This window comes from Hypanus sabinus, chromosome 5 (assembly GCF_030144855.1).
Source record: "Hypanus sabinus isolate sHypSab1 chromosome 5, sHypSab1.hap1, whole genome shotgun sequence".
Taxonomy (NCBI): domain Eukaryota; kingdom Metazoa; phylum Chordata; class Chondrichthyes; order Myliobatiformes; family Dasyatidae; genus Hypanus; species Hypanus sabinus.
The window spans coordinates 91,488,631-91,500,262 of record NC_082710.1 but is presented as its reverse complement, the minus strand read 5'-3'; the positions used below and the strand labels follow the sequence as shown (position 1 = coordinate 91,500,262).

The 11,632-nt window shown below is 40.6% G+C and overlaps 1 protein-coding gene across 1 annotated transcript in view; it reads left to right on the top strand.

Moving 5' to 3' along the window:
• Window positions 1–2,687: 2,687 nt before the first annotated feature.
• dars1 (aspartyl-tRNA synthetase 1) overlaps window positions 2,688–11,632 on the top strand; it is a 97,750-nt gene continuing 88,805 nt past the window's right edge. Inside the window, exons 1-3 of the mRNA XM_059970233.1 lie at window positions 2,688–2,843; window positions 10,493–10,589; window positions 11,472–11,498. Coding sequence (XP_059826216.1) covers window positions 2,821–2,843; window positions 10,493–10,589; window positions 11,472–11,498 — 147 coding nt within the window. The 5' untranslated portion in view covers window positions 2,688–2,820. The remainder of the gene's footprint in view (window positions 2,844–10,492; window positions 10,590–11,471; window positions 11,499–11,632) is intronic.

Below are 11,632 nucleotides of genomic sequence, written 5' to 3'. Positions count from 1 at the left end.
CCAGGTGGTCTAAGGCCATGTGAAGAGCCATTGAGATTGCATCTGCCGTTGACCTGTTGTAGCGATAGGCAAATTGCAATGGGTCCAGGTCCTTGCTGAGGCAGGAGTTCAGTCTAGTCATGACCAACCTCTCAAAGCATTTCATCACTGTAGATGTGAGTGCTACCGGGCGATAGTCATGACAAATGTCAGTGATAATAAACCTGGTTCTGATTCTGATAACAAAGTATAAAAGTTATCAGCAACAGTGCCTGTGATAGATCCTACTCACTAATAACTTGCTGATCCAATGCCCAGCTTGGATTTTGCTGATACCACTTGCATTGCAGCCCACTGTGGGTCAACACAAACATCCATCCCAAGATATCACATTCTGAGGGTGCAGGTACAAGTGTGCACTATGAGAACAATGTAGCATTCATTCAAGGTAAATTTATTATCAATTTATATGCCACCATATACAACCCTGAGATTCATTTTCTTGCAGACATACTCAATAAATCCATAATAGAATAATAACCATAATGGAATCAGTGAAAGACCTGAGCGTTCAACCAGAGTGCAAAAAAACAAGTGTTCAAATACAAAAAGGAGGAAAGAAAAAGTAAATAAATAAACAAACAAACAAACAAATAAATAAGCAATAAGTATCAAGAATATGTGATGAAGAGTCCATGAAAGTGAGCCCATAGGTTGTGAGTAGAGCAAGTGAAGTTGAGTGAGGTTTTCCCTTCTGGTTCAAGAGTCTGATATTTGTGGGGTAATAACTGCTCCTGAAGCTGGTGGTGTGAGTCCTGAGGCTCCTGTACCTTTCTACTGATGGCAGCAGTGAGAAGAGAGCATGATCTGGGTGGTGGGGGTCCCTGATGATGGGTGCTGCCTTCCTGTGACAACACTCTGTGTGGATGTGTTCAATGGTGGGGAGGGTTTTATCCATGATGGACTGGGCCATATCCACTACCTCTGCAGGATTTTGCATTCAGTTGCACTGGTGTTTCCATAGCTGGCCATGATGCTGCCAGTCAATAGGCTTCCCACCACATGTCTACAGGAGTTTGTCAAAGTTTAGATGTCATGTTGAACCTCCACAAACTCTTAAGGAAGTAGAAGCTGTTGCCATACTTACTTCATAATTGCAATTATGTGCTGGGCCTAGGACAGGTTCACTGAAATGATAACACTGAGGAAGTTAAAAATGCTGACCCTCTCCAACTCTGATCCTTTGATTAGCACTGGCTCATGGACCTCTGATTTCCTCCTCCTGAAGTCAATGATCAGCTCCTTGGTCTTGTTGACATTGAATAGGAGGTTGTTATGACACCGCTCAGCCAAATTTTCGATCTCCCTCCTACATGCTGATTCATCACCACCTTTGATTCAGCCAATGGCAGTGTGGTGTCATGATCAAACTTAAATATGGCATTGGAGCTGTGCTTACCCTCACGGTCATAATTATAAAGCCAGTAGAGCAGGGGGCTAAGCACACAGCCTTGTGGTGCACCTGTGCTGATGGAGGTTGTGGTGGAGATGTTGTTGCCAGTCTGAACTGACTGAGATCTGCAAGTAGGGAAATAGAGGATCCAATTGCTCAACGAGGTATTGAGGCCAAGTTATTGGAGCTTTTGATTACTTTTAAATGGACGATAGTATTGAATGCTGAACTTTAGTAAATGAAGAGCATCCTGACAGATAGTATGCATCTCTGCTGCCCAGATGTTCCAGAGTTGAGCTGCACCAGTAGGCAAATTGGAGTGGATCCAAGACGTTTCTCAGGCAGGAGTTGATGTGTTTCATCAACAGCCTCTCAAAACACTTCATCACTGTGGATCTAAGTACTACTGGATGGTAGTCATTGCAGCAGGTCACCACATTCTTCTTAGGCACCGGTACAGGTGAAGCCTGCCTGAAGCAGATGGGTACCTCGGACTGCCGAAGCGAGAGGTTAAAGATCTCAGTGAACGCTTCCGACAGTTGATCAGTACAGGTCTTTAGTACTTAGCCAGGTACCCTGTCTGGGCCGGATGCTTTTTGTGGGTGCACCCTCCTGAGGGCTGCTTGCACGTTGGCCTCTGAGACTGAAATCACAAGATCATGAAGGCTTTGGGAGTTTGTGATGGTTCCTCCATGCTTTGTCGGTCAGAGCGAGCAGAGGATGGATTGAGCTCGTCTGGAAGCAAAGCCCTGTTGTCACTTATGTTGCTCGATCTTACTTTATAAGAGGTCCATTCAAGTCCTGCCACAGCTGTGGAGCATCCTGCATTGATTCAAGTTTAGACTGGGATTGCCACTCCACCTGTAAGATCGCTTTCCGGAGATCGTATCTGGACCTCTTGTAACTTTGTTGGTCATCAGACTTAAATACTCCTAAGTGCTACTCTGGTCTAACAGTAGACTACACAAGCATTTTCCAAAATGTTTTATTGTCCCTCACTGCCAGACTCTGCTCACTTACTTTAGGGACATAAATCAGGAATTGATTTGGATGATTAAAAAATACATGCATGGTAAAAACATACTTTCAACTTGTTTTATTTTCTGTTAACTTTCTTAGTGATCTTCTCCTTTCCACTCTTTCAGGTTCCATTGCTTAACAGATTTTTTTTAAAAACCCAAGCTTCTACCTGCCCTCATTGCCTACAATATTCTGCCAGTTGTGCCTGCCCGGATCCATGTTTGGGAACGTCTGTTGCACCCGGAGAGGTAGCTGGCGTGCAGCAATCCTCTTCCGGTTCGTGCGTACTGCGCAGTGGGGCAAATTCCTGGCTGCAGGCGAGATTTGTTCCATTAAGAGAGTCGGTTCTTTGTAAAGAAATCATCAAGATGACAAAAGGAGAAGCCGTGGGGTAAGGCACAGAAAGACGGCCATAATTAAATAATTATAGTTCAAAATGAAGAATGACAGAACCTCAGCTTTCACGAACATTGCATCATCCTCTCCACCCTCTTGCCGGGGCTTTCCATTGCCCTCTACCCCTCCTTCCCCACAGGGGCTTCCCATTCCCGCCCACCCTCTCGCCTCGGGGCTTCCCTTACACGCATACACACACGCACACACTCTCCTCTCTCTCTCCCCCCCCCACTGCCCTCCACCATTTCTCTTCCGCTTGGCCCTACCCATTCGTTTCTCTTCCCCATTTTCCACAGCCTAGCTTTCACATCTTCATTCATTGTTCTCAAGACATCCAATGCCCCGACACTGATCAACCTTTAGCGTTAGTGGTTTATTACCATCTACCAACGTGGGGTATTTTGCGTGAATGTGTCTGTGTCACCAACCTTCCCCTCTGTTTTGCAGTTCCTAGCCTCACTTTACACCTGCAATACCATGTGCACCCGACTTCTTGGTATCAAACCTGACACAAAGAGCCGCTCTGTCTTCCTCCCTTACCACGCCAAGATTCTAAGTCAACATGGAATTCCAAGACAATTTTATTTTACACAGTGGTAGATGTTGGGAGTGAACTACCAGGGGAAACTGTGGCAAGAAAGTTGATAGCAATGTTTCAGAGGCTCGCAGGCAGACAAAAAGGAAGGATATAGACCATGTGCAGTTTGTTAGAATCATTGTGGGTTGAAGGGCTTGTTCTGTTATATCAAATGCTGCCTTGCTGCTGAACTCTGCCTTGGATCTGGGGAAGTACCACTGATGTTAGGGGCTGGATGCACTTTGTATTTGGCTCCTTAGCTTTAATATGTTACGTTTGAACTGCATCTACTGGCAACTCATTCCACATTCACAGAGTGAAGTAGTCTCCTCCTCAGAGTCCCTTTGAATATTTCACCTTGCACTTTAAACCTATGATCTCTAGTACTCATCTCATCCAACCTGAGGGGAAAAGGTCTGCAAGTGTTCACTTTAGCTATACCACTTATAATTTTGTATACTTACATAAGATCGCTCCTCATTCTCCTGTGTTCTAGGGAATAAAGTCCTGACCTATTCAATTTATCTCTGTAACTCTGGTCCTCAACATCCATGTAAATTTTCTCTGCACTCCTTCAAGCTGAAGTAGGTAATCAGAATTGCACCCGATATTCCAAGCTTTGCCTCACTGATATCTTCTACAACTGAAACATAGTGTCCCAACTCCAGTTGTTCAATCCTGTGATATATGAAGGCCATATGCCAAAAGCTGTCTTTACAACCTGTGATCATGCCACTTCAAAGGAATTATGGATCTGTATTCTCAGGTCCCATTGTTCCACCACACATCTTAGTGCCCCACCGTTTACTGTGTAAGACCTGCCTTGGTTTGTCCTTCCAAAGTACAACACCTCACAGTTGTCTGCATTAAGTTCCATCTGCTATTGCTCAGTCCACTTTCCCAGCTGGTCCAAGTCACTTTGCAAGCTTTGATGGCCTTCCTCGCTGTCCATTACACCCCTAATCTTGGTTTTGTATGCAAATTTACTGATCCAGTTTGCCTCATTATCATATAAATTATTAATATAGATAATGTGCCCTGCAGCACACCACTAGTTACAGGTCTCCAATCAGTGAAACATCTCTAGTGCTTTTTAAGTAAATAATTTACTTAAATGTATAATCAGTGATAATCAAAAATGTTCAAAAGTCATTAGGATATTCTAAGGTTGTGGCTCAGAGATCTGCTACCTGAGGTCTGCTCATCACCAGTGGATGGTTGTGCAATGTGGAATGCCATTTGTATCAGTCAGAGGCATCAGAAGAAGCTAGTTCAGTTAAAAATAAATGAATCTTTTATGTTCATCTTTGGAGGTGATGGTTTGGTTTTTTGAGTAAAAGAAATAAATTTTCATACCCTTGTATTTGACTGGAACAAATAGTATAATGAGTACTGTTGTTATTTAAGAGTTATTACTAATATAAAAATGACATTTTAGCTTGCCATTCTCTTAATCTAATTTGCTAGCAGCTTTGATGTTTTGTTGTCATGTGGTAGGGATGCAGCTTTAGTCATTTTCTATTTGTATTGATAAATTACAATACACTGAAAACTGGTTTCTCATGTAAGCGGTATCTACAAGAGTCTCCTGGCAGATTTGTCCTCCGTTAAACATTGATCTTGTTTGTAATCATGTTAATTTGAGCTAGTCTGTGGACGGTGTCTGTGTCAGGACAGGCTTTTTTGGTGAGCTATTTCAGTGATTACTGTTTGGAATTGTTACCTGCAGATGATTTCCTACGCAAACAGAACAGTGGCAAATCTAAAAATGTAGCTGGAAGACTTTCCTGTTAAACAGCATTTTTTTCATTACTAAGCAGATCCGGCAAAGCAGAGTTGTTTGTATGCTACGGCAACATGGAAAATTGCAGGGACAAGCCGGTGAATGACACTTCCTGAGTGCCACTTGGTGTATCCAGCTGCATTTTACTTTCATTTGAGTAATTTAATTGCTGTATGATTCATTATCATCAGAGGGATACAATATCTATTCATAATGAACTCTGATAAGGGACATTAAACATGTTTTTCCTCAGTGTGCTATTTTAAAAATAAGAGGATGATAGCAAGTAATTCAAATACTATGACACTTCCCTTGTCAGAACCAGGGTTCTTACGTTTCTCATTTATTGCCTTCAGCTGAATAATGTAAGTTATCGAGACGTATAGGATATTTGACCCTACAGAGTGGGTACAATTGTCATTATTCTTCCTCCAAGATATTGTGTGGAAGTTAATTGCCCTATTTGATCCTCTATTAACTAATGGAGTTAAATGGTTAATGTTTTTTGTGTGATTTTAGTTGGACACATTAGTTCTAATGGTGGATTTTATTATTTTGCAAGCTTTAACACTTAAGTGTTGTGTGAAGGAAATCACAGTCAGGATTTCCTGTTGATCAGAGGAAATGTTTGAAGCTGAATTTTCCGCATTGTCCCACCATTCTGAAAAGCTGCAGGTGTATCCATTCATAGTTTTGGACAGCTGGATTTTAAAGAAAACAGTTAATTGTGGGTATGCATGGATTGGAACCAGAATTGTGTCAGTGCATGTGAACTCATCTTCCTTTGTTCTAATACTGGATTGAATTAGGCTAAGTTTCCACACAAATATGTCCCATTTTAACAGTCATACCATCCTAGGCTTTCATGATGACTTTCATTGGCAAATGAAGTTTAATGCGGACAAGTGTGAGGTATTGCACTTCGGACGGTCAAACCAAGGTAGAACATACAAGGTAAATGGTAGAACACTGAGGAGTGCAGTAGAACAGAGGGATCTGGGAGTACAGATACATAATTCCCTAAAAGTGGTGTCACAAGTAGATAGGGTTGTAAAGAGAGCTTTTGGTACATTGGCCTTTATAAATCAAAGTATTGAATATAAGAGTTGGAATGTTATGGTGAGGTTGTATAAGACATTGGTGAGACTGAATTTGGAGTATAGTATGCAGTTTTGGTCACCTAATTACAGGGAAGATATTGATAAGGTTTTAAGAGTGCAGAGAAGGTTTAGAAGGATGTTGCCGGGACTTGAGAAACTGAGTTACAGAGAAAGGTTGAATAGGTTAGGACTTTATTCCCTGGAGCATAGGAGAATGAGGGGTGATTTGATTGAGGTGTATAAAATTATGATGGGTATAGATAGAGTGAGTGTATAAAATTATGATGGGTATAGATAGAGTGAGCTTTTTCCACTGAGACCCTTCATCAGGACACGCTGATGAATATTCGAGTCTCGGCCGAATATAGATGCTGCCTGGCCTGCTGTGTTCCACCAGCATTTTGTGTGTGTTGTTGTTTGGATTTCCAGCATCTGCAGATTTCCTCATGTTTGTTTTTTCCACTGAGGCCAGGGGAGAGAAAAAACCAGAGGTCATGGGTTAAGGGTGAAGGGGGGAAAGTTTAAAGGGAACATTAAAGGGGGCTTCTTCACAGAGAGTAGTGGGAGTGTGGAATGAGCTGCCAGATGAAGTGGTAAATGTGGGTTCACATTTAACATTTAAGAAAAACTTGGGCAGGTATATGGATGAGAGGGGTTTGGAGGGATATGGCCCAGGTGCAGGTCAGTGGGACTAGGCAGAGAAATGGTTCTGCACAGCCAAGAAGGGCCAAAAGGCCTGTTTCTGTGCTGTAATGTTCTCTGGTTCATTAGCTAAATGTATAACTTTTGTCAGTCAAGCCAAAGATTTCACTCTTTTTTTCCCAATGCACAAATTGATTTAAATGTGATTGAAAGCTGATGTGTCCATCTGTTCTCTGCTTTAGCTTAACCAGATTTTAATTTCTTCATCTCTTTGTAGGTCAAAGGTAAGATGTTAGATGTATATTACATGCCATGTTCTTGCGATATGATATTCCAACCAAGACTAGCATGTGACTTCCTCAGGGAATTGCATTCTATGACTTATGCTCTTTGTAACCAATGTCAGCAAATATGTCTTCTGTGCTCTATTCTGTGTTTTGGCAGTTATTTTCTACTTCCAGTTTATTTTTCCTCTAATATTATCATCATCCACCTTTCACGAAAAGAAAATTATTTTGATGTGAGGCTAATTTCCCAGTCTTTCAAATAATCTGGCAGCTCAAGAAGGTTCACTGTCACAACCAAACAAATAATTCACAGTTGGAAGGGTTAGGACTTTCCCATCAGCTACTATGGAGGTCAGTTCTACCAATCCAGACATCATTGTGATGTAAGAGAAAACCAGAGTGGAAGCCACACTATTGAAGAATGTGCAAGCTCCCCTTCGACAGCACGAGAGGTCAGGATTGAACCTGACTTGCTTGAGCTGTCAGGCGGCGGTTCTTGCTGTGCCTCTGTGCACTTGCTAAAGATGATGTAGTTCGAGGCTCAGCTGTGATCACATAAAGATGCTGAGCTTGCAGGCATCCTCCAGCCAGGGAGAACAATGCAATTTGTGGCAATGGCACAGAATAAGCCACCTTTTGAGATGGCGCCATGAAGATGAGCTTTAGTTTGAAAGGCAAGAATTTTGGTAAAAATATTACTAAATAACACCTTTTCTGAAGTAAATTGTGGTTAACTATCACTGCAAACAATGAGTGAAGGTGAAGTGAATTGGAAGGATGAGCCGTGCTGGTGTTGTTGGAGTTGGAGTGAGCGATTCAGAGAGGAGAAATTGAGGCAGGGGAGTTTCAATGCCCAGCCAACTAACCTGGGTGCAAGGTTGGACTGCCGTAAGTGCCAAGCTGATTGGAGAGAATTGAGAAAATGGCTCCAGGCTGAGCAGTGGGATCCAGAGTGAATGACTGGATAGCATGGCTTCATTGCGGTGGGGCCCAGGTCTTAATGCAAGGCACAATCCGCTATTTGGACCATTTAAACTGTGGGCAATTTAAACGCTGGCCCAAATGGACTGGAAAGATAGGGTGTCAGGACTGGAGGCGAGAGTCAGGCCGATTTTGCCTATTCTCCTGCGATGTTGACTCCTCACCGAGGCTGTGAGACGACCCCGGCTGCTGTGCTCGTTCTGTGGTCTTTGTAGCGATTTGTAACGCTAGTATGATGAAGTGAGACTGAGGCTTGGGCCTACTCCGGGGATTCGATCTGAAGACTCAGTTTGGTTCAGAATGCTGTTGCTTGCTTCTATTGTTTGCATGATTAGTGTATTTTTCTCTTTCTCTGCGCATTGGGTGTTGTTTTTTTTTAAATTCAGTTCTTTCAGGTTTCTTGCTTCACGGCTGCCTATGAACAGACATGTCAAGATTATAATTTATACATTCTTTGATTATAAATGTCCCTTAAATTTTAAATACATGAGTAGTTACAGGGTTTAATTCAGATTTCTAATTCAAGATCCAAAATCAAATCTGCAGTCTAATTCTGTATTTTGTGTTTTATCATTGTAAAAAGAAGCCATTTGGCTCATTTGAGTCTATGCTTGCTATCAGAACACCCTTTTCAATCCCGTTCCCTCACACATTGTAACCTATCAATTCCACCCTGATTCTCCCATTAGCCATACACCTGGTAACTTATCAAGCAACATATCTTTTGGGATGTGGGAGAAAACCAAGCAAAGCCAAGTGATCACAGGGCTAATATACAAATTCACTGCAAACAAACAGAAGTGGAACAGTGAACCTCAATCACGATAGCTTTAAGGCAGTGTATTACCCACTGCACCAGAAAGCCAACCACAATGATAGAGTAAATGGCAGGACAAGATAGGTTGAAAAGGTAGCCATTCTGGAATATGCCTTATGATTTAGTATGCCTTTGCCAAAAGGCATTGCATAGATGAGGATCAGCTGGCATACACGGGTGAGTTTTCTGGATATGGCATGGGAAAGAAAATCTTTATCAATGGTGATTTGCTGGCTGTAAGGGTAAAAATTGAGCTATGAATATAGATCCATAAACTTGAATAAAGGCAAGATATTCCAGGAGAAAAATGCAATTTATTCCCTGCTAAATGTAGAGTTTTAATGTTACTATTTACCATTCCCCTGAATTGCAAAAATTAATGCAGTCATCTCTATGAATGTTAATTGCTTAAATAAAAAGGCTGGCTGAATTTGATTATAATTTCAATAGATTATAATGGTGTGAAGTTTGGAATTAATTTAGACTTTGGGGAAATGAATCTATATGGAATATATATGTACTTTGACAATAAATTTACTTTGAATTTAAATTTTGTTCCTCCAGGATACAAAGACTTTAGGGGTGATGTGCGTAATTTATCATCATCAGTATTACTTGAAGCCTTGTGTGGCAAAATATTCAATATAAATGTGTATCAACCAAACTATTGTTTCTGTTTTGTTCAGTTGGCAGTAATGTTACTTTCACACAAAAAAACAAAAATTCCCAGTTCTTTTGTTACAATGGAATGAACAGGACTGCATGAGTTGGGTGGTGGTCGCCTGCTGCTAGCATTGTGTTTAATAAAAGCTATTTAATGTTAATAACAAAGGATATGCTATGGACTTCAGGACTTAAAGCAAATCTGTTACTTATCTCTGAATAACATCTGCTCTAGTCCTGTTGCATTTGTGGAATTACAGAACAGCATTTGATAGCCAGGCTGTTGACTATGGAAGTCAGCTGTAGCTGAGTGCTCATCAGACGCTGACTCTGATTCCAGTCCAGTGTGATTACTTTATGTCTGAATATCCCATGCTTGGGCATTCTAATTTCAGTGGAAGTAACAAGATGACTAAGGTCAAAACAAGTTTTGAACTTCTGCAACACACAAAATGCTGGAGGAACTCTCTTTGTTTTCCTTACAGCTGGTATCCCGCAATAAAAGTTCATGTGTGTTTATTTCCTGAAGTTGTTTAATAATTGAATGCCAACTGGATTATTTGTCAACCTTGACCTGTTATAGTTGTTTTTGTTAATAGGGAATGTTGTGTGGAATACAGCATTGTAAAATTCAAAATCATCTCCACATCTAATAGAAAGCAGGCAGAATTCTAATAACTTATTACCATCCGGAAGGACATTTCTAAAATGTTAATGGGTAGAAATAACAAGATGATAATTTTGCATTGCCATTTCAAAAGCATTTCAATGATTGCCACCATTTGATCCTACAGCGTCGCGGGGGACCAGGCACAGTCGAAGAAAGCAGCAAAGAAGCTACAGAAAGAAGCAGAAAAGGCTGCTAAAAAGGCAGAGAAGCAAGCCAAATTGGTTGGTTTTAAAATGTTTTCACATGCGTGAAGTTCCTCACACCATTTATGAAAAATGGATAACTAGATTATTTAGATTTGCAGATGGAGATGTGACTTTTACAATTTGTAATATAATTAGTGACAGAACTTCTTGCTCAAGTTATGGAGGTTAGCTTGCCTTTAATCTTGTGCTCAACATCAAAGATATCAGATCTTTAGCCTCTTTTTTGTGAAATCCACTCTTCCAACATATGTTGTGGCGTTTAGTTGTAAGTTTAAAGATTACTGCATTCAGAGCAGGATATATGTATTTTAATTCACAAGAAGTACGCTCTGTTTTGTCTTACTGCAGCAGGTTTTTCCACTCTTTCCCAGATATTACTGATTCATGCTGTCTACAACTCCTGGTTGTCAGCAAGCTTCTAGGGCCCTACCCAGAGGGCACGGTGGGAAGTATTTCATCCCAACCAAATCTAATCCTCTCCTAAAGTCCACAAAATGGACTTTTTCCAGCATTTGTCACCAGATGATAACTAGGGATTCCCAATATATATTTGCTTTTTCTTAACCACATCTTTCATCCATAAAAAGAAAACCTTTAAGATCTAAATGTAGTACCAAATTGCCACTTTGTCTAAGATTAGCTAACTCATTATGTACTGATTTAGATTATTTAGCTGGGCAGTCAGCTATCAGGATGGCTATTTGACAAATTAAGGAAAATTTCTTGAAATCTAGCTGTGGAGATGTAGTAGTTCAGATTTTTAAATACAAAATAATAGTTTATATAATTGTCTAGCTATCATAATTAATGTTAAAATGAAAATCAATATTTGTATTTGGTTTCTTTATAAAAAATGATTGAGGTAACTAAGATTGTTAATATTTTTATTTCCTATAGGCAGCAGAAAATCAAGCAGATGAAGAGGTAGGTTATATCTAAATTTACGATTTTAAGTAAGTGTATTTTAAATATTCAATACTACAATTCGTGGTGTGTCCAGAAATGTTGCTAATTTTTATCATTAAATAGCTTTGCCGAAGTTAGTGTAAATACTATTC